Here is a 24,141-nt window from a genome sequence, read left to right as displayed (position 1 = left end):
TTTATTAGTGTAGATTGCCTACTATTCTATTATCCCATTTCATTATATTCCACTATCGCTCTAAATTACAAAAATAAAAAAATCATTATTCAGATCTAATCATTATAAGGCTATACCCCTTCTCCCCCCAACAAGCTATTTCACTATTTTTCTACTTTTCTTCTTCAGTGGTAGATCTAAGACCCCATGCTGTGTTACTCTCTTGTCCCCCTTCAATCAATCCTGCTTTACCTTCACTAATTTGGTAGGCCTCTTCTTTATCTTGCTCTGGTTCTGTCTCAACTGCGTTTTCCAATGGTGGAGTTGTCCCAATTCTAACTCTCTTGGTTGGCATTTTAGCTTAAAAAAAAAAAAAAAAAAAAAAAAAGTCTAATTATTACTTACAGTAACAATATTTAAATTGCTTTTAATGATACGTAACAATTTTAACACCTTTTTTGCAAACAATACTCAAATTTGGGAAGGAAGCTTATTTCTAATATAAAATAAGAGCATTTTATTTAAAAACATTCAGCATTAGTCTAAGTATTCTTTTATTTCCTGATTTATCTTGTTCCAAACTATATCTTCCTACCTGTGTTCCCTAAGAAGCCTATACATATTTTTCTATTTTGTTACACAAATCTGTGGGACCTTCCTAGTATTTTTTTCTTTTTAGTATGGATAACGCTTTCAAGATTTCCTTATTGGATATTATTTTGATCTCCCTCAAGTCCTGAAGATGAGCTGACCTATTATTCTATGCCCTCAAAATATTACTTAACAGTGAAATGGTACCTTCTTAAATTCTTCTAAATCCAAAGTATAAGCAAATACTGGGAGGCGGTCTGGTATAAACAACCTTCTACTTACCAAAGCTAGTTTTCCAAAAACTGCAAATATACCATTTCATTCCAATTTTAATATTGGTACTCTAGTTTGCTTTTTGGTTTTGGTATCTTTTCTTGAGGTATAATAACTTGGGGCGAGGGCTACTCTGTAAGAGAAATCTGTGAAATCTGTACACATTTCCTTGGCTATAACTATTTGTTGGTTCTTTTATCAATAGAGTAAAAGTATTAGAAATGCTGCAACATGTTTTTAAAATATTTTAAATGTAATACCCTCCTAAAACAGAAAGCAACCACTTCTAAGTATCTACCTGCTAAGTGCCTCTCAGTCATGGTGTTCAGATCTTCTTCCTTAACATTCACACTTACTGGACCCACTTGGGACAAGGCTTCAAGTTTTGTCTTCCTTGTGTCCATAGCTCTCTTTTTCCTATCCCCTCTTTTATCTGTGGGATGTTCATTTTTGCTTTGTGCTAATTCAACTTTTAAATCATCTCCATCTTCCTCTTCTCCAACTTCATCAACAGTAACAAAATTAAGCTCTTCTTTAAGGTTATTAAAATCTGCCACAGAGTCTTCATCCTCTTCATTTACTTCATCCAAAGTCACTAAGTGCAGATCACTGCTGTCATCCTGTATTTCATCTACAGTAACCAAAGTAGAAGGGTCTTCAGGCATCTGGGAAGAAATGAAGTCAATGGACTCACTTCCAGTATTTTCCTCATTTCCTTTAGTATTTAAAGTGGCAAAATTTAAGTCTGCTGATTCATTTAAAGGTAGCTCCTCTACTTCTCCAATTTCATCCACAGTTACCAAGCGTTCCTGTTTGAGAAGATCTTGTTCTTCAGCCACAGACAGTACAATAACATCTTTAGGTTCACTGTGGGATATGCAATCATCTTGATCAATTAACTCATCTAATGTAAGAAGTGAATTTGAATTTTTTACCATTTCTTCCATATTTATTTCTTCTTCATCAATAACTTCATCTACAGTGACTAGAGCTTGTGCTAGATGTGCAGCTGCATCTTCCTCTTCCCCAATCTCATCCAATGTTACAAAAGATAATTCTCCCTCGACAACATGCGGGGCAGTTTTCCCTTTCTTCTTCTTTACAATAAGTTCAGAGGAAGGGATATTTTTGAGAGCTTCTTTCCTTTTTCCCTTTAGTGGATTCTGTTTGGCTTGCAAAGGATTCACTTCTTCTATAACCTCATCCACAGTAACAAATTCATCCAAATTAAATGGAAATAATGGTTCCTGTTGGAAAGGTTAAAAAAAAAATCAAAGAATTGTGAATAACTAGTAATAAACGGACTACATTTCAAATAGCCCCAGTAAATGTGCATGAAGTATCATTTGTGAGAATTTCAGTGCAAAGAGGTTTCCTAAAGGTTGAAATTAGTTATTTTTAAAAGCCCGAGAAATGAATTAGCTGTAGTTCACAAGGTAAACAATGCCAAGGGTAAAACCCTAGTAATAATCTAATTCCACCTTCACTTAATTTCAATAAGACTATAATTAATTCCTAAATAATGTGCAAGTTTTAAAATATGATGGACAAAAGCATTTATCAAACAGTATAATATAAAGAATTCACTGTTCCGTATGTTAAATATCACAATGAAGTTAAAAAGTAAATACCTAATGGGGAGGATGATGACACATTTGTAATATCTTAATTAATAAAAAATAAATAAATTTTAAAAAAGTAAATAGCTACCAAGATAGTTCCATGGACCAGTATATATGTAATATATATTTTAAGATATGCAGCACTTAAATATAAAGTTTACATATTGATAAAGTTATATGGAAAATTACTAAGACCTTGTGGCAAGTATTACTGCACTTAAAAAAAAGTAGTATCTATAATTCAAAAAATAATGCCAATAGTAAAGAAAATAAATTCCCAGCAGGCTTTTCCTATAACATTTAGTATGCTATCAATGATTAATTATTAGTGCATATAATAATGACATTTGAATATATACCCAGTAATTTGGGGAGGAAGGAATCTGTAAGCCGTTGTATTATCAACTTATTAAGTCAATGGAATAACTATATCTTTACTTCTGCTTCTTAAACTAATATATTCCCTTAACCCAATAAAATAGGCTCAAATTCTTCCCCTACCAGAGGAAGTAAATAAAATGACTAGGGCCCTAACCAGTTTGGCTCAGTGGATAGAGCATCAGCCTGTGGACTGAAGGGTCCCAGGTTTGATTCCGGTCAAGGGCATGTACCTTGGTTGTGGGCACATCCCCAGAAGGGGGTGTGCAGGAGGCAGCTGATCGATGTTTCTCTCTCGTCGATGTTTCAAACTCTCTATCACTCTCCCTTCTTCTCTGTAAAAAATCAATAAAATATATATTTAAAAAATGACTAGGAAAAAATTTTTATGAATGGTGGAATCCTAAAATAGCAAACATAAAATGTAAGCTGTATGCTTGGCTGAGTACCAGAAAAATAAATAAATCATAGAGCCCATCCATTTACCAAAATGACCACCTTTTTGGAAGTGTCGAAAAATGAGGGGAAGACTTCAGTCAAGCCCCAGTCTCTTTTTCACATATCATTTTATTCTGTGTTTATAACCTATTCTTGTCAATATGAGATTAAAGGCATTTTCCTACTCTAATTCTCTTTCTGTCCCTGGGTAACTTTTTGCCCTGCATCAAGAACACAAACTAAGGGGGAGAAACCAAGATGGCGGCATAGGTAAACACCGAAAATTGCTGCCTCCGACAACAACTTCAAAAATACAACGAAAAGACAAAACGGACATCATCCAGAACCACAGGAAGGCTGGCTGAGTGGAAATTCTACAACGAGAAGGAAAGAGAAAAGCACACTGAGACCTAGAGGAGCTGCGGAAGTAAAGTGCAGAGGTACGGAGGCTTGAGCGCGCGTGCGGAAAGGGGCGGGGACCTGAGGACCCGGCTGTTTTTTTGAATCGGGAGGGAGCCACAAGCTCCCGACTGCTCTGAACTCCAGTTCCAGGAGGTCTCTGGGGACCCAGGACTCATACGGGGAGAAACTGGACTGTCTGGCAGCAGGCAGAACTCGGAACTTGAGGGCGACTTTCCCTCAGAGGAAGCAATTACCGGGACACTGAGACGCAGAGCCCCTTAGGGCAGGGCTGAGAATCAGCCATAGCTGCTCGCTCTGCTCTGTTGCTTCCGAGACCCCGCCCCACCCAGGCTGCGGCAGAAGCTTTTGCATATGAATGCCCTGGCCCTTTGCAATCTGAAAAGTACCTAACAAACTGCAGCTGGGCCAGACAGACCCAGAACTTCCAAGAGAAGACCCAAGGCCCCACAGCAGCTTGCATTGCTTCACAGCTGGGCCTCATCGGGGCACCTCCAAACCCCCCAAAAAGGAAGGGGAATCTGCAGATCTCTTCGTAGCTCCTGCTGGGTAGCCTCAGGCAGAGGCCAAATTAGCACCTCCTTAGAACCAAGAGCCATTGTACCCAGTGGTCAGAGTGGGACCATCCAGATTACAACTCCTCAGATCCATAAGGAACACACTCAGGGGGCAGACTCAGTGAGCACCAAAGCCCTACTGAAGCAAGTCTTGCCCCAGAAGGGTGTCTTCAGCACAGAAGTTCTCCCACTGCAGACACAGCTGATTCTCACAGCCAATTGGCCCGGAGGTAAATTCCTCCCAGTGATACCTACAACAATCAAGGCTTAACTACAACAAGACTGTGCACACAGCCCACAAAGGGGTGCACCAAGAGTGTCCACCTCAGGTAATTGGGGAGACTGAGCCACTGGGCCCTATAGGACACCTAGCACACAAAGCCACTCTATCAACACAGGGAAGCATAAAAAATGCGGAGACAAAGAAACAGGACACAAATGACAGAAATGGAGGAAAGCAAATGACTGGATATAGAGTTCAAAACCACGTTTGTAAGGTTTTTCAAGAATTTTATGGAAACCGCCGATAAATTTAGTGAGACCCTGGAGGATATAAAAAAAGACCAACTAGAAATTAAGCATACACTGACTGAAATAAAGAATACTATAGAGAGATCCAACAGCAGACAAGAGTATCCCAAGAATCAAGTCAAAGATTTGAAATATGAAGAAACAAAAAATACCCAACTGGAAAAGCAAAAAGCAAAAAGATTCCAAAAATATGAAGATAGTGTAAGGAGCCTCTGGGACAACTTCAAGCGTACCAACATCAGAATTATAGGGGTGCCAGAAGAAGAGAGAGAGCAAGATATTGAAAACCTATTTGAAGAAATAATGACAGAAAACTTCCCCTACCTGATGAAAGAAATAGACTTACAAGTCCAGGAAGCACAGAGAACCCCAAACAAAAGGAATCCAAAGAGGACCACACCAAGACACATCATCATTAAAATGCCAAGAGCAAAAGACAAAGAGAGAATCTTAAAAGCAACAAGAGAAAAAAGTCAGTTACCTACAAAGGAATACCCATACGACTGTCAGCTGACTTCTCAACAGAAACTATGCAGGCCAGAAGAGAGTGGCAAGAAATATTCAAAGTGATGAATAGCAAGAACCTACAACCAAGATTACTTTATCCAGCAAAGCTATCATTCAGAAGTGAAGGTCAGATAAAGAGCTTCACAGATAAGGAAAAGCTAAAGGAGTTCATCACCACCAAACCAGTATTATATGAAATGCTGAAAGGTATTAAGAAGAGGAAGAAGAAAAAGGTAAAGATAAAAATTATGAACAACAAATACACATCTATCAACAAGTGAATCTAAAAATCAAGCGAATAAATAATCTGATGAACAGTATGAACTGGTGATTATAATAGAATCAGGGACAGAGAAAGGGAATGGACTGACTATTCTTGGGGGGGGAAAGGGTGTGGGGGGTGCGGGAAGAGACTGGACAATAATTGTGCACCTATGGATGAGGACAGTGGGTGGGGAGTGAGGGCAGAGGGTGGGGTGGGAACTGGGTGGAGGGGAGGTATGGTGGGAAAAAAGAGGAACCAATGTAATAATCTGAACAATAAAGATTTAATTTAAAAAAAAAGAACACAAACTAAGGACTTGTATGCACGCATATAAATAAGGATAAGCAATGGACACAGTCACTGGGGGCGTGGGGATGTATATCAATTTAATTATTACAGGAGAGGGACAAGTTATAAGGCAGATGAACTCTTCCATGGATGGATAGAACAGAAGGGTTTAATAAACTATTTCTCACCTCTTTAGATTTGGAACTTCTACCAGTGGTGCTTTTAGGATTCTTGGTGTTTTGCCCAACCAAAGTCTGAAATATTAAGTTAAAAAATATAGAAAAAAAAAAAAAAGAATTTACAACTAGGTTATTAGTGTTCTTTAAAAAGGGAAAGAGAATTCAATCAACAAACATTTTCCAAACACATTCAGTTATGCCAATATTTACCAGATATACCAAACTAAGTCACCAGTTAATAACAGTGTAGGCATAATCTAGAAGTTGTAGTTAAATTCAGTTTTACTGACCTTTTCCAACAATATCTAAGTTGGGCAATCAGTAAGCTGATAAATAAAGCTTCAATTTTAAAAAGAAAAGTTTCCCATTCAGAAGCAGAGTACTAAGTCACTTCAGGAGACTCACTGAAGACTTTATTTTTAAACCACAAAGTTAAGTTTCTGACCACATTTTATCCAAATAAAGCTTTCCAAACCTGTTAATAATTATGAACTTGAGCTTATTATTCTAAATGTCTATCAGCTTAGATCAATGGAACCAGAAAGAGAAATGGAAGCTTGGGAGTAAAGTGAGATGAAGTATAAATCAAGATTACATCTACTCCAAAGCTACAAGAGAGCTAATCACTTCAAAAATACATTGAGCCATTCTTCCTACCCTCCTCACCTTATTGTTGCTGTCATCCCGTTTCATGGTGGAAGGTCTAGCCTCTGTTTCCTGAGACTGTTTTGTAATATCCCTGTAATCCAATTTAGAATCCTTGTCTTGCAGAGCTGAGATCCTTCCACTGCCTCCTCTGGTAATACCGCTTTGAGTAGATTTGATTTTACTGCTGTTTTCAGCCAACCTGGCACTTGCAGGTTTAAGACCCAATTCCTTGGCTGAAAGTTTCTTTTCAGCATTTATTTGATCTCTGAGTACAGGTTTTAGAAAACTTTTCTGGTTTTCAGATTTGGAAGCTGTAGTTTTTGCCTTTGGAGAAGAGACCACACCAGCCTTGATGCTTGATTTACTGCTAGGTGCATTTGATGTAGCTAGCATACTAGTTTTACTAGTTTCATCAGGCTTACTGGCCTGGCACACTCCTTTATTTGGGTATGCCTTGATCCCAGTGTTTTCTGCAGGTTTTTCTTTCATTGCTACCGCAATCTTTTCCACCTTCTCTGCAACCATCCTAGCATCATTCTTTTCAGCCTTCTCTGTTCCTATTTGCAGATCCATTTTGGTTTCCTTAGTATTAAATTCATTCTCCTCCTGTTCATCCATGGTACTTTTTTCAGAAATTCCGTTTTTGCTCATTGTCTTCTCATCCCCAGTGGAAATTCCTGGTACCAGGGTCACAACACAAGTAGATGGTACTATTTCTGAAACAGTTTCATGTTTGTCCACTTCAGCTATAGCTTCTATCATAGCCTGTGTAATCCCAGAAAAGAAGTCTTCTGCTTCAGATGGAGATTCTTCTAGAATTCCTTGGATGTTCCTTTCTTCTATAAATGCACTGTCAGATGTTGCTAATTCTGTTTCAGCTTTAATAATTTCTGCCTCTTCCTTCCCAAAGTCACTGGTATACACCTGCTGATTTAAAACAGACTCCTCTACATTTTCGGTGAATAATTCAATATTGGTTGGAATGGATTCTACAAGAGGAATTTTCACTTTGACCTCCTCCCCTTGAGTTTCGATTTCCAACGTTTCAATAGCAAAGTCAGAGTCACATAGTATTCTGTCAGGTTCTTCCTCACAAAACTCTTCCTGTTGTACAGAAGTTTCTGTTTGAATGCTGGGAATAGTTTCTTCTTCAACCTCACTAGGTTTAACAGAGGGACTATCAGCTGCTGTTTGCACCTCACTTTCATCAACTGGACTGTTTTTCAAGTCAGGGCTAAAAGTATTTAAAAACAAACAAAAAAGAACACAAACAAAAACACAAACAAAAATCAAACTATGATGAGAATTCAACCATCATAAATAATCCCGTTGATGCCAATTGTTAAGAGTTCCTAATGCATTAATAATAAGCATAGGGAAATCCAGCCAATCAGCATTATAATGGTTAAGATGCCTTGATGTAAATATGTAAACAATATAAAAATTTTAAAGAGATCCTCCAGTGCATTGAAGATTTCTTTTTAGTTCAAAGGAAACGGCAAAATTATAACCATTGATCAGATTCTTGTACTCATCTAAGCTATAATAAATTTTTTCCTTCTGTGTTAAATTTCCTTCTTATTATTAGGTCCTATCTTTCTAACAGTGGTAACTGAAATAATAAAATATATATGTAGCTTTACAATAAAACTAATAATCTACACATTGAAATCTAAAACCTTACCTAAAAGGAACAACATAAACAGAAACTGATAGTAAGTCACCTCTTTCTTTTTTGGGGGATGAGACAGATTTGTTTTAAATTTCCCAAGAACTGTATTTATTACTAATACTTAAAACATTCCTTGGAAGTTTTAATACTCTGTTGGATATTTAAAGTTAGAGATGAAACTGATAGTAGTGTCACCCTAACATAAATATGAGGTCTTATTATAAAATATGTACCTTTGGCTATATTATGAGAAGAAATATGTTAAAAGAAATATTTTCAGTTATAGAGAATAATATCCAATTCCAATACATAACTTAAAAATGTAAGTAAAATTATATAGAATAAATGGAGGAAATAAATGTAACTGATCTTATTTCATTGTGGTCTTTCCAAATGAAAGGTAAGCAAAAGTGTGAGTCTATAATTGAGACAGAGACGGAATAAGCTATATTAATGTTTCAAAGATCAGACGTAATTTTGAAGAGTAACAAGGAAAATCCAAGCTTCTGAAGACAGTGTCCAGCATGTTATCAACACAAATTCAAGTTCAACAAATACATTCACTTAATTACATCAGAAGCAGCAGGTTGGAGGAAGACACCAGACAGAAAGTGGTCATGCCACATCAATACCTCATAGTAAAGAGTATCTACATTCTTCCCCCTACTTTAAAAAATAGGTGATGAGATACCCCTATGATATGCTTCTTAAGAGGTGGCCATATATCCTTTATTGAACACAAGATAATGTGTATCTGTGTCCTGACATGTTAATAATATTTTAGAAGTTTGGAAAAAGTGCTATCACATAAGGGTCTAGTAATTGGAGGCAGTAAACTAGTCCTCTCCCTAAAATTGGTAAGTTTAAACTTCCAAAGGAGAAAACTTTTTTAAGAGATCAGAAAAACACCTCTTGAAAAAAAGTGTAAAGGCAAAGAGGCTGAGGAATTTAAGTTAAACAGCCAGTAACCATAGACCTTAATCAATACATTTATTCATTTATATAAGCATATAAGCTACCCTTCACATGCTGAAAGGGTTTAAATGTTGTTTTAAATAATTCACACCCCTTACATTAAAAAATACCAATGGCTGATTTTAAGTGTTCCAAATTTTTAGGACTAGCACAAATATGACAAAGACAAGAAAAAGTTGTGACATTCAGTTACAGCAGTTACATAAATATGATTTCTCAAAATACAAACATTTTGTTTTTAAATCACAAGACTCATTTCCAATGATAAGGATTAAATTCAAATTTCTGCCTCATTACAGAACTGTATATAAACCCTAAAGCCTTTACAAATTAAGGCTATTACAAAAACACCGATCTACTGGTCTAGAAGACTAGCAATGCGGATTTTGATTCCTGGCTCTAGAATACAGCAAGTCCTTCCCCTTTGCCATATTTAAAGTTTGTCAATTAAAAAAAAGCTATTATCTTTTCTATAAAATGAATCACTATGCAGCAGTTTCATATTTCAAACAGAGCATAGACCTACTTGGAAAATGGCTCAATTCCATATTTGTTCTTGTGCATGGTTTTTTTAAAAATTACAGTGCTTTCTTCAAAGAATTCATTTACCAAAAATTAGTATCTAGTTTTCTGGCTAATATGGGAAAAAGTCTCAATATTCATCTAGATAGCTTAGAAAGTCAGTTTGAAATGTCAAATACATGTAATTATTAACATTAGAAGTCAAACAATCAGTCTTTCAGAAGATCAAAGGAAAACAATCATATTCTGGGAAATGGCACAAAAAATTGGTCCCAGGAAGGCATTCAGGATACAAGTATTAATTTCCCACCCTCTGCCCACCTCCATCCCCCCTGTAACACCAGAGTTTCAAATCTTCAGCAAAGGCATACAAGAAAAGCTGGGCATGAGAACAAATGGTAAGACTATACCATACAATATACAAGAAACTTTAGACTGAGACTTAACAATACTGAAGATTAGTGTTTATTTCAGAGTGCCACTGGATACTTCCCAACATTATGAATGAATTGGTGAAAATCTTATCTTGTGTCCTTATTTTGAGCCTTAATCACATGATAAATAATGTTACATGGGGGAAGACGAGAACAGGCAAAATGTAGTTATTATTATATTATTAATATATTCATGTGAGATATCCTTTCAGTAGAAAATATATTTAAATACTTCAACTATAAACAAACAGGCAAAAAAGCACCCATATTTTCTCAGAATCAGTTTAACTCCAATAAACAAATGTGAAGTATTTGGGCTAAAACCCACATCTTTTTCTCTAATGCCATATAAGTCAGAAAAAAACTGAGTGCAAAATGGGAAAAAGTTATTAGTGCTAGATTTTTTTAAATTGATGTTTAAGATTAGACAATTATCTCTAAATTCATTAAGAAATATATTTTGATTTTAAAAGTCAAAACGAGAGGGAAAAAAATGACCAAAACACAGATGATGCCTATTCCTGCAGACCTGAAAGAAATTTTGTCAGATGAAATATATAAAATAGAATTTTCAAAGAGTTTACTTACTTACCAGCCAGAGTTACTGTGGCCAAACTGTAGGTCTATCTTTACTACTCTATGTGGCATTGTTACTTATTAAGCCATTCATGGGCTTTTATATCAAACATTGCTTTTGGTATTACTTCTTAGACATATGAATTGGTATGATGTACAACTTAAAGTTTGTGCTGACACATACATCAAATCTATTGCTTCAAGTCACCAACATATTTTAATGTACTCATAACCCTCTATCATTTAAAAGTCTCATTTTATAAATATTAATTACTGAGAAGAAAAATCAGTAGAACTTCCTATTTTTCTGTTCTTCAGGCATCTTACAATTAGTGCATCAAATAAAATAAACTCTCCACATTTTAAGCACTTTCAAAATGCTCTCATACTTAAAAGCTCTTACTACATTAATTCCAACAAATAAGGGTAAATTACATTAATTATATAAGGGAAGGAAAAAGAGTTTAAATTCGTAAATCCCAATAAAGAGTAGTAACAGGGAGATTAGTCATTGGTGGGGCAAAGGTGGTGATATGAGTGGATTCATCAGGAAGAGAGAGTAACTAAAAAGACAATGTGGTCAAAACAAAGCTGTGAGTGAGTCACTACTTTGTGTAGGTTCTGAAGAACAAACTTTCATCCTCTGAAAATATAAAGCAGGATACATATTACTGTTTTATAAATATCCCTTTCCATACCCCAGCTGTTTTTAAAAAGTATCAAAATACACACTGAACATTACCTTTTTGGTTTTAAGTGTAAAATTTTAAAAGATTATGCAAAAAGATTGAAGTATTATCATTGTAACTATTTTGGAAAAGAAAATCTAACATGAAGAATATAAAACTGATCACAGAGTCGAGTTGTTTAAGAGTCTTAGCAAAACATTTAATAAAGAAGTCATATTTACATATTTAACTCAAATTGTGTTTATACAGTTTTTCTAAAAAAAAAAAAAAAAAATCTGTAAATACCGAGACAAAAAACAAAAACAAAAATCACCCCCTTGGTCAACAAAACCAAAAGAGAAAACCACAATACTTATATATATACAAAATGAACATGTAAAATAAGAAATTTTTGCTACAGGTGAACAATTACTACAAAATACAGAAATGAAATGCAGTAATTAACTAAATACTAGATGAAAATGTTAATATACTTAAAGCCACATACCTTTCTTTTCCTAGTTCTTGGTCTTTCTCAGCTTGAGCCTGTAACATAATTCCACATTTTAGTAGAGCCTATTATACTAAACTTTAAGTATTTAACCCATCAATGCAGTGATTTCAATTCTTAAAATCTAAGCAAAAATAAATAAATAAATAACAAACTACACTTAAAATATATTAAAATTAAAGTTAATTTTCAGTGTTCACATAACTATCAGGTTCTAGATAGGTTAGGTTATAGAGAAAAACTTCTCAATTAAGGTTATGTTAAAGAGAAAAACTAACAATAGCAACTAATGAGAAAAAAATGTTTCCTTAGTGTTGACATAAATAGGAAATAAACTTTTAACTTTAAAAACCTGGAAATACCACCTTTAGCTAAGAATAAAAACAATCAATCTGAAATATTAACATCTTCATTGTGCAATTATTACTGGAAAAAAACTTCTATTCATAAGGGAAACTAGTTGACTTAAAGAAGTTTTCTACTTAAAAACACCTAGAAAAGTTGGACAAAATTTAACAATAATCTTTTAGACACATATACAAACCACCAAGAAATATGAGAAATCATATTATTTGGGGCCCAAAATGGAAGCAGGAATTAAAATTCAGTGTCTATGTACCAAACACTAGGCTAGGCACTTAGGATATATCATGGTGAGTGAACAAAACAAGCAAAAATATATGCCCTTTATTTATTTTCATTTCCTTTTAGTTAATTGAATTTATTGGGGTGACATTTGTCAACAAAAACATACAGGTTTCAGGTGCACCATTCTACAACATATCACCTGTATACCATACTGTGTGTTCACCACCCCAAGTCAAGTCTCCAGCCATCACCAGTTCTCTCTCCTATACCCTCCTCCATCTTCACCCTACAATCACCACACTGCTGTCCACATCCATGAGTTCTCTTTTTATTTTTTTCTCAATCTCTCCACCCCCCGAAATCTCCCACACAGATGTCAGCCTGCTCTCTATATATGCCCTTTAAAGCTTACACATGCTAGCTGGAGGATTTTTCTGTGGGAATTGTGTCCTCTGAGTTGAGAATTATCTTTCTCCATATTCGGTCAAATTAAAAATTCAGACTTTTACTTAAAAAAAAAATAAAAATTGAGTAATGTGTCCAGAGAGAATTCCTGGTGTGGGAGTCCCAGAAAAAAGGCTTTCTTTACTGAGGTATCTGGTGGGATATCTAGACTATATCGTAATGATTTATGACTGAAGTTAAAGATGGCAGTTGATAAGCTCCATCCACAGTGTTTCCCTACAGTTTATATGATAGTAGAGGAAATCTATACCAGATACCTTTAATTAGCTAATTTGCTTCTTTATTCATAAATAGATAAAAGAAAAAACATACAAATGCACAAAAGTGAACAAGTATATTAAAATGGCTGAGTGTATTACAGACAACTGAAGAGCTTTAAAAACACCTCTAAAGAATATCCTCTCTAAAGAATTTTTCTAAGAAAAATTCAACAAGATATGTATCACCTGCAAAATTGGGATAGGTGTTATTTCCAGAAAAACAGAACATTAAAACTGAAGACAAGAAAAAAAATTAAAGAAATAATAGGAGGAAAACATTCACCAGATCCAGGAACACAGTAATCTTTAGACTTTCATAAATTCCTTCAGTCACGTAAGCAGGATCTAGAAAATAAGTTCCAAACTAAGATAAAACCTTGCACACTGCACTAGCCCTATGATCATCCTTGAAGACTTTTGAATCACCAATGTTCTTAATACCTTCGCTTTTCTAAAAACCTCTTGATTTATTCATGGCGCTTACTTCCTTCAGATCTCTCACTTAACTCTACCTCAGAGGGTCTATTCCTGACCACTCTAAAATACACATATTCCCATCCATCACTCTCTATCCTTTTATCTTGATTTGTCTCCATACCACGTCATTGCACTTTTTACCACTGGACATTATATATACACTGGGGCCTTGACTTAACGAGTGTCCCGACTAACGAGTTTTTTGAGATACCAGCTGTCTCTCTGCCGATTTTTTGCATTGAGTTGATAGAGTGATTTGAGTTAACGAGCTCCTTAACAAGCTCGGTCTAAGAACGAATTAAACTCCTAAGACAAGGCCCCACTGTAGTTCTTATCTGTTTATAGTCCATCTCCTCCACTAAATAAGTTCTTTGAAGACTGGGACATTGATTCCTCTGTCATCAATGTATTCCAATGTCTAAAGTAGGCTGGCATAGAAAAGGAATCCTATCTAATAATAGACAAACATGGTAATTAAACATAATTCCGCTACACTTCCCATTGGCTAATCAGGGCGATATGCAAATTAACTGCCAACCAAGATGGCGGCTAGCAGCCAGGCAGCTGAAGCAAACATGAGGTTTGCTTGTCCAGTGATGGAGGAAGCCAAGGTTCCCCGCCTGCCCCAGCCGGGCTCTGAGCTCCAGTCTAAGCAACAATGTTACAATTATAGAAGCTAAACAAACCCAGAAACCTGCTTTCAGCCAGCCGGCCTCAGAGCTGGAGCCGCAACAAAGTTCCAATCACAGAAGGTAAATAAATCCTAGAATTAAAAAAAAAAAGAGACTGGGAGCTTCAGTTGCAGGCTTGGCCCACCTGAAAACAGCCCTCAGACCCTCATCCAGGCTGGCCAGGCACCCCAGTGGGGACCCCCACCCTGAAGGGAGTGCGGGCAGCCTGAAAACGGCCCTCAGCCCCTCATCCAGGCTGGCCAGGCACCCAAACGGGGCCCCCACCCTTATCCGGGACACCCTTCAGGGCAAACCAGCTGGCTCCCACCCGTGCACCAGGCCTCTATCCTATATAGTAAAAGGGTAATATGCAAACTGACCCTAACAGCAGAAAGACTGGGAATGACTGGTCACTATGACACACACTGACCACCGGGGGCCAGATGCTCAATGCAGGAGCTGCCCTCTGGTGGTCAGTGTGCTCCCACATGGGGGAGCTCTGCTCAGCCGCAAGCCAAGCTGATGGCTGCCAGTACAGCGATGGTGATGGGAGCCTCTCCTGCCTCCTCAGCAGCGCTAAGGATGTCTGACTGCAACTTAGGCCTGCTCCCCGCTGGCAAGTAGACATCCCCTGAGGGCTCCCGGGGTGCCAGAGGAATGTCTGATTGCCAGCTTAGGCCCAGTCCCTCGGCAAGTGGTCACCCCAAGGGGTCCCAGTCTGCAAGAGGGCACAGGCCGAGCTAAGGGACCCCCTACCCCCGAGTGCACAAATTTTTGTGCACTGGGCCTCTAGTTAGATAGTTTGCCTAGGTGGAGAATCCTATGCTCATATTTTTTTCTTTTATTATTTCCTAACCAGTATTGCTGAGAAGGCTGAGTGTAACCATACCTTTATATATTCTATTTTTTCTCTTTGAAAGCTTTTAACAATAAAGACAATCTTCTTTCAACAAAAAAAAAAAACAATTCCTAAACTATACAGGAAAGCCATATTCTAAAATAACAAAGAAAACAAAAACATACCATTTTGAGAAATGATTGGGAATATAAGTCACCTCCGAGCATACAAGTTATAGACATACATTTCCTTCTTTATAGATCCCCTCTCATCACTACTGAATTCTGCAGTAAATCTATATACATAAAACCCTAAGCAACCGTTCAACCGATCGCTATGACGCATACTGACCACCAGTGGGAAGACACTCAATGCAGGAGCTGTCCCCTGGTGGTCAGTTTGCTCCCACAGCAGGAGCGCCACTCAGCTGATGGATGTGTGCCAGCTCATGGCTGGCAAGAACAGGTGCTGCGGCATGAGTCTCTCCCGCCTCCAGGGCAGCACTACTGCAACAGGTGCAGCGCTACTGCAACAGGTGCAGAGCGGCTGGGAAGAGCAGGAGCGGCACGGCGCCTGGAATGGGCTCAGGCTTCTCCCAGGCCGCCTGCCGCTTTGCGCACTACTACCTCCCCCGAGGGGTTCCAGATTGTGAGAGGGCGCAGGCTAGGCTGTGGGACCCCACTGGTGCACGAATCCACGCACCGGGCCTCTAAAATGTTCATAATCAAGATGTCAAAAAAATGCAGACATTGGTTTTCAGTACTCAGAATTAAGCTTTCGTGCTTCATATGCTGTAAACCATAATTACAGAACTAAAGACTGAAATGTACTACATGTAGAAGTAACTTAACAGATAACAAAAATGGGGAGGACCATTTGAAGACAGGGTAATAAAAGAATGTTATAATTCATTATAAACATGATAAATTAAAAACTATTATTTAAAAACTCTGGGAGCAGGAATCACTTCAATTTCATAGTCTAATCCCTAGCTTAGGGCTTTCATTCTTATACTAGAGGCCCAATGCACAAAATTAGTGCAAGGGGCTCGGCCCCCACCGCTGTGGCCCCTGCTGCCACGGCTTCGTCCAGAAAGTTGTCTGGAAGGACGTTTGGTCTAATTAGCACATTATGTTTTTTTTATTATTATTATAGATAGACCATTACAATACCTTGAAGTCTACCTGCCTCTACTATCCAATATGTCTTTTATTGAATAGATAAAATAGACACTATGTGTGACATGCTCAAGATCACAAGGCTAAGTTATTAGTGATGTAGCTAAGACTTTTACAATAAGCCAAGTGGGATCTCCAATCTCCTAAGATGTAAGAATAAGGTTCTGAGTAAGGGCTCAGGAAGTAAAGTAGTAATGTAGACAGAGGTTTTATGTAATTTCTGAACTTAGTTGAACAAAGCAATAACTTTAAAACGTATTAAAAAAATTTAAAAAACACAATGTTCTGTTGAGAAACAAGGACTAAAAATTTCCAAATTTTTATGAAATAATCAGGTGAAACAACTCCTTCAATTTGTGCTTGGTCAGTACCTACTATGATGCATTTACTTATAGGTGCTCTATTTAATTTGGTTTTAATGTGAATTTTCATTTTCTTGAGCTACACAAGATTTTTGGCATGTTAACAAACAGAAAACATTCAGTCACCAAATATAAGCCCTACTGTTTACCCGCTGCTACTGATACACATACAATTAAACGGTTAGAAAACATGAATTTGAATTTCAAAGGTGGACTATTTGTAGTTTTCACACATGTATTATTACTGCATAAGCCAAGAACCTGTGAAATCTTATTTCTTATACAAGAAGAAAGTTTATAATAAATATAATTTAAACAAATAAAAGAATAAAACAACTTCTTTGTACCAGGGCAAAGCCAAAATGAACTCAAAGTAGTCTCTGCATTCTGGAGATAACCATATTACACAAATGGAATCACTCTACACATATGTCCAAAGTAAGTTTTGTGCTAATTTTCCAAAATTACCTCAATTTATTCTCAAATTTATACTGCTCCATAAAATAAAAATTAGAACAGTGATTGCAAAACAAATTTTTAAATGAAAGAATCTAAATGGAGAACCAGTTGGATTACTGTCCAAGAATATAATTCTTGAAATTACCTTCAGTGTATATCACATAGCTTTGGGAGAATGACCTTTATGCTTTATTTTCTAAAAGCATACAAGTTGAATCAAAAAAAAAATCTTACCTCTAACGAGTTCACCTTTGGAGATAATGTACAGGTCAATACACAGTCACCTATGTTCTGTGGATTTTGTTTCAGAAAGCTGTACATTGACTGAGCAGATTCAGGACTATCTAACTGAAGAATTGCCTTTGGAGAAGATAAAAAAAAAGGTAAGAATAGTTCCTAAAAACATTAAAAAAAGAATTACCGTATCATCCAGAAATTCCACTATTTGGTATATACCCAAAAGAATTGAAAGCAGGGACTTGAACAAATATTTGTATATTGATGTTCATTATTCACAACTAGAGGCCTGGTGCATGAAATTCATGCATGGGTAGGGTCCCTAGGCCTGGCGGGCGATCAGGGCTCTCCTTCCCTGGCTGCCGACTGCCAGCTGGGGCCTTCCTTTGTTCCGCGCCGCCCCTGGTGGTTAGTGCGCGTCATAGTGAGTGAGCGAACTCTTGGTCTCCCGGTCAAACTCCCGAGGGGACACTTTGCATATTAGCCTTTTATATATATAGAAGATAGCCAAAAGGTGACAGCAATCCAAGTATTTATCCAAAGTGTGGTATATACGAACAATGGACTATTATTCAGCCTTAAAAAGAAAATTCTGATATATGCTATCACACTTGTTGGGAGACATTATGCTAAGTGAAATAAGCCAGTTACAAAAGGACAAATAAGGTATGATTCCACTTATATGAGGTACCTAGAGTAGTCAAATTCATAGAGCAGTGGTTCTCAACCTTCCTAATGCGGCGAGCCTTTAATACAGTTCCTCATGTTGTGGTGACCCCCAATTTCATGGTTACAAATTGAACATAATTAAAGCATAGTGATTCATCACAAAAACAATATGTAATTATATATGTATTTTCCGATGGTCTTAGGCAACCCCTGTGAAAGGGTCGTTCGACCCCCAAAGGGGTCGCAACCCACAGGTTGAGAACCGCTGTCATAGAGACAGAAAGCAGAATGATAGAATGGTGGCTGCCAGGGGCCAGGAAGAGTGAGAATGTGGAGTTACTGTTTAATGGAAAGATGGATAGTGGTGATGATTGCACAATGTGAATATGCTTAATGCCACTGAACTAACATTTAACTATAGTTAGGTAGTAAATTTTATGTTATTTTACAATAAAACATGTTTTAATTTTTAAAAGTATGAATATATGTTTTTCCAGATTTCAAACATGTGATTTAAAAGGTAAGATTAATCCTTATTTCAAAGTAAACAAGAGAAAACAATTCTTAAAATGTTGCAAAGTCAAGGCAAAATTGAAAAGGAGTGTGGCTCAGTTGGTTGGAGCATTGTCCCGACACCTATTGGTTCAATTCTGGGTAAGATCGCTGATCGGGGTGTGTGCAGAATTCAAATTATAAAACAAAAAGTTAACTAAGCAAAGTAGGGGATGAGGAAGAACCAATAGAATTAAAAATGTCTAAAGTAATATTTAGAATTCCTTATGCCATCTGTCATCTCTCTTCCATCCTATATCACTATTTCTAAAGTATCAAACATGTTCTGTGTATCAGTTAGAAGCATGTCAAAGAAATTAATAAGTAGTTGTTGGTCAATTAGCTACTTTTTATAAAGCAAGTATTTCCAACTTTCATATGAAACCCTAATTTTCTACGTAATATAAGGTTGATCAAAATCTACTTTTAAAGGACATGTATCTGAATTAAACATTAAACACAGAGGGCATAGCAAATGTAAAGAAGTTAATGTCTTTTAAGGGAAGAAACCAAAGCACAAAAGTAAGGAATGATCATTTTATACTTCTTTCTATATAACTAAACAAAGAGACCCAACTCTCTATGTGTTTTATGGCTGGAAGGGACTTCAGAAAACACCTGGCAACACCGTTTCATTTTACAAATAAGAAGTGTAAACCAACTTAGCCAAGGTATAAAGGTGGTTAAAGCTAGATGAACTCAAGTCTAAAACTTCCCTATAAGTTAATGCTCTTTGCACTACAGTATCTTTCATCTGTTGTGCCAGTTTTATTTCCCCTTAAAACTAGGTTCTAGGAGAGAGAAAGATCATCTCTTCCTTCTTGTCACAGCCCAAAGAAAATACACTCATCTATCTGCTATGAGGCTGAATAATGCTTATAGGTGCTTCGGTTCAGAAGCTGAATTAAAAGTTGCAGACCATAATAATATAGGATTTAGTTTTATATTCTTTACAGAACACACAGATAAAAATATAAGGGACTTTGTTACCTTGTTTTTATTACTCAAGAATATATGGTGATCCACTTTTCCAAACTGAAGTCCAACACATAGTACACACTGAAGTCCATCTTCTGGTAAGTTATTAAGATGTATAAATCGATTGTGTATTTTTTCTATGTTTGCCTGTAGTTTTTTTTTAAGAGAGAGCATAGGAAAAGAAAAACACAGCTGAAGTATCAAATCTATAATACAGATTAACAGCATTTAATTTTAAAATTAGTGCTAAGGTTTCCTTTCATTTCTAGCAGGTAAACATATAAAGAACCAGGGCTTCTATCAATTAAACAAGTCTAGGAAAGCACTTAATGCAAAACTCACCTCTGGATTATTTTCTTTAATCAAGGCTGTAAATATAGCTTCCTAGAAAAGCAAAATGGAACAAGGTGGAAGGTGTACATCATTCTTCACTCATATTTTTAATTAGTCAAGATTTATAATAAAATAGCATTTATGAATAATCATTAAGCACTTTCATAAAATGAATTCAGCAAAAGTTATTTCCACATCTTTCCTTCTTCTTAAACAAGTTATGCAAGTCGCACTCTACCCATACACCTAATTTATCCTATTCCCCTAAGTACATTAAAGATTAATAAGGTTGTACCATTTAGGGGAGGACACTCAAATTCACATACAAGGAGTAAGATATTTAATTTAGCAGATAGTAAGAGATTCAAATTATAAAACAAAAAGTTAATTAAGCAAAGTAGGGGAGGAAGAAGAACAAAGATGTAGGCTAGTAAAAAACAATAACACAGGAAGGATATTAAGTGTATAGCAATTTGGTGCTGCTAATTATAAGGAGGCCAAGAGTGACATGAGACAAGGTCTAAAGCTAATGGAAGACTTACATGTACCAGAATGAAACTTTATGAGACTATGGTTCTTAATACCACTAACATGTATAAAACAATTCCAGTAATTGCACCACATTGAGTGATTCTCAATAGAAGGCTTTTTCAAATTAGATGCATTTCTACCTTGCTCTACTGATTCTAACATTTCTGCCTCATACCTCTTAGCTGTTGATAGTAGGCCACACAGAAACAATGGAGAGTTTCTAAATCAGTTAAATTTGAACAGATTTAAATTTTATCTCAGTCTCAGGACTTTGTGGAGAAAGATTTTCAGGGAGACAAAAATGAAGGCAGAGCGAAGCCCTGTGCTCCACAGGGTTGTGGTTCCATCCCCGTCCAGGCAAATGCAAGAGGCAACCAACCGATCAGTGTTTTTCTCTGACATCGATATTTCTCTCCACCCCTCCCCCCCTTCCTCTTTCTAGAATCAATGAAAAACATATTCGTGGGTGAGGGTTAAAAAATAAAAAAAGGGCCTAGCCGGTTTGGTTCATTGGATAGAGCATCAGCCTACAGACTGAAGGTCCTAGGTTGCAGGCTTGATTCCCAGGGTGTGTGCGGGAGGCCACCAATCAATGTGTCCTTCTCACAATGATGTTTCTCTCTCTCTCTGTCTCTCCCCCTCCCTTCCACTTTCTAAAAATCAATAGAAAGATATCCTCCGGTGAGGATTAACAACAACAACAAAGGAAGGTAAAGGATACAAAGAACTACTTTACTAGGAAGGTTTAAGAATTAAAACTTTAAGAAGTGAAGCAATGGTGAAGTGGTGAATGGAACAAACAGGAAACAAACTCCAGAAATATTTAGAATTTAAGAGACAAGACTTAGTGACAAACTGTTTATAAGAAATGAGAGAAAAAAACTGAAGATAACCTCTGGGTTTGTATGACAGATAATAGTAGAGATAAGGGTCCAAACAGTAGTACAGACAATACTCTAAAAACAATAGTTAACCTTCCCCCCAATCGAACATACAACAGGAATAGGATTCCTTCAAAATGGAAGTAACTCTAAAACAGTGAGAGAGCAGGCAGTGGAGGGACAGAAAGAATCTTTCTTACTGTCTGAGAGAAAATATGAACCAAAGAAGAAAACTAAAAAATATAATAGACTAAAATAAATTTAATAAAAATGTAATTAAAATGATAGTGTTATTTACCTCATCTTTTACACTCATGTTTTCAGGAGCCATACTTATTGAGAGTTGATTTCCATCCACTGATATTGGGAAGCAGGTATAAAATTTTATCATAGAATCTGCAGATTTTCTATTTATTTCTACAATAGCCTTTTAAAACAAATTACAAGAATGGAAAAGTCTTATTTAAGTTACTTTTTCTTGAAAATATTTAATACTTAAGGAATCAAATAAATTGAAAAACTTAGTAACTTTTTTGAAGATAAAAAAATGCATTTCTCAGAAACATGAGACCAATAAATTCAGTATATTACAACCATAAGCAAGATATAATGAATAACTGAACTCATAAGAAAACACTAAAGAAAAAAACAGATGACATTATAGTAAATGACATTAAGAAAAGTCTTATTTACCACTTATTTTAAAAATTCCTTAGCTTAAAACAGCTTAATTATTTTGAGGTACTACTTTTAAACCTTTTCTTTGTGAACTTAATGGAAAAATGTGCTTGCAGAAAAGAACAGCTATCTGTTATCAACACTTACCTTTTTATGAGATGATAAAATCAAAATATCCTTTGTATCACCAAACGGTTTTACTAGGTTGTGAACTTCTTCTATAGAATATCCTTTATTTGGCAAATTAGAAATAAGTACCACACACATTTCCTCTGTTTCCTTCAAAACAAATTTAACAACTGACATTAAAAATTTTTTAGCTGCTTTTATATTTACCTAAGCTTATACTGCAGATAATGTTATGTTAGTATTTAAATTGCATTTAATATTAAAATTGGCCAATATTGAAAGTTGGTCTGAACTTCAAATTAAAACCAAATTTCCTATCTTCAAGTACATAGAATAATTTCAGCCATACTCCCTGTTATCTAGTCAAGATCTTTAATTCTTTTTCTCAATAACTGTTTAAAAACACGAGTTTGTCTCTGACTACAATTCTTTTCTTTTAGTTACATATCCTTTTATCTTACAATTTTAAAAAAGCTTACCTGGTCTTTTAGCATCCTTACCCCATAACCCAATCTCCATTACAAAGTAAATACTTTCTTTTCTGCATTCTCTTCTAGCAGATCTATTTTATTCTTCAAGATGACTCATCAATGCCAATATTTCCTTTAGTAAATGTTGGGGAAATCCCCAAAGGTTTACAATAGTAAATTTACCAACTTTTGACTTTTCTTTTGAAAAAAATGTGGGAAGTTATAATTTTCATAAATGAGTTGAGAATGATTTTAACTAGTATGTCAACTGTGTTCGTAACTGTTTCCTTCTAAAATGCTTTTAGTGAATTTAAAATACTCTATTAGTGCTTTAAAATATTCTTCCTAAAACAAAATAGGAAGTCATACTACTTCCTACTTGGAAAATGGATCTACCAGTCAAAAGTAAACTTATGCTTAGCACCTGAATGATCTTAAAATCTTAACCAATAAAATCTAAATTAATGAGATTTTAATATATTTATAAAACCAGATCTAACTACAGGAAAACAATAATGAGAACTTTATGCACTTCAAATAAAACTGCAAACCCAACTTGCTCTTCTAAAAACATAGTGAACAATTGGTATTCTAAATATTAACACAACACCCTGGCTGGAGTGCTTAGAGCATAGGCCTGAGCATTGAAGGGTCTCAGGTTCCATTCCTGGTCAAGGGCAGTAACTGGATTGCAGGTTCGTCCTGGTCCAGTCCGCCCAATCAGGGCTCATGTGGGAGGCAACCATTAGCAGGTACAGATGTCTCTCCCTCCCCCCACTCCCACCCGCTTCTGTCTCTCTAAAAAGCAATGGAAAAATATCCTTGGGTGAGGATTAACAAAAAATAATAAAATAAATATTTTATCTATCCTTTGCCTCTAAAATAAATGAAAACAGGATTTCATAAAATTATACTGTTCTATTTTGACAACTTGTTTACTTAAAACACCATTTTGGCCTAATGTTTTCTTCTCAGTGAAAAGTAATCCTCATAAACTTGTACACTTATTGATATGCTGTTCCTAAATTTTTAGGACTCACTCTGCAGCTCAACCTTTTGAACTCAAACCATATTTTAAAAGTTTTTCTTTTTATTTTTATAAAGTCCGTTTTTTTCACCATGTCAAATCATGCACATTTTTATTGTTGTTGTTAATCCTTGCCCAAGGATATTTTTCCATTGATTTTTAGAGAGTGGAAGGGAGAGGGAGACACATAAACACTGATGTGAAAAAGAGACATTGATTGGTTGTCTCCCACATGCACCCTGACCAGGGCCGGGATTGAGCCTGCAACTGAGTTATGTGCCCTTGACTGGAATCGAACCCCTAACCTTTTAGTCCAAGGGCCGG

At 36.2% G+C, this 24,141-nt stretch overlaps 1 protein-coding gene across 3 annotated transcripts in view; it reads right to left on the bottom strand.

The window, feature by feature from the left end:
• The window catches only part of ZNF638 (zinc finger protein 638), a 61,566-nt gene that overhangs the window by 4,448 nt on the left and 32,977 nt on the right, over positions 1-24,141 (bottom strand). For all 3 annotated transcript variants that reach the window (XM_070429438.1, XM_070429437.1, XM_070429439.1), the window contains 10 exons: positions 22,339-22,470; positions 21,812-21,940; positions 20,111-20,152; positions 19,781-19,915; positions 17,567-17,692; positions 12,032-12,069; positions 6,695-7,910; positions 6,038-6,103; positions 1,142-2,090; positions 232-339 (listed from right to left, as the gene is read on the bottom strand). In XM_070429438.1, coding sequence (XP_070285539.1) covers positions 232-339; positions 1,142-2,090; positions 6,038-6,103; positions 6,695-7,910; positions 12,032-12,069; positions 17,567-17,692; positions 19,781-19,915; positions 20,111-20,152; positions 21,812-21,940; positions 22,339-22,470 — 2,941 coding nt within the window. The remainder of the gene's footprint in view (positions 1-231; positions 340-1,141; positions 2,091-6,037; positions 6,104-6,694; positions 7,911-12,031; positions 12,070-17,566; positions 17,693-19,780; positions 19,916-20,110; positions 20,153-21,811; positions 21,941-22,338; positions 22,471-24,141) is intronic.

Source organism: Myotis yumanensis, unplaced genomic scaffold (genome assembly GCF_028538775.1).
Source record: "Myotis yumanensis isolate MYYU_CA2020_CCGP unplaced genomic scaffold, mMyoYum1.0.hap1 SCAF_11, whole genome shotgun sequence".
Taxonomy (NCBI): Eukaryota; Metazoa; Chordata; class Mammalia; order Chiroptera; family Vespertilionidae; genus Myotis; species Myotis yumanensis.
The sequence above is the reverse complement of the archived record's forward strand: the minus strand, read 5'-3'. Positions and strand labels throughout refer to the sequence as shown.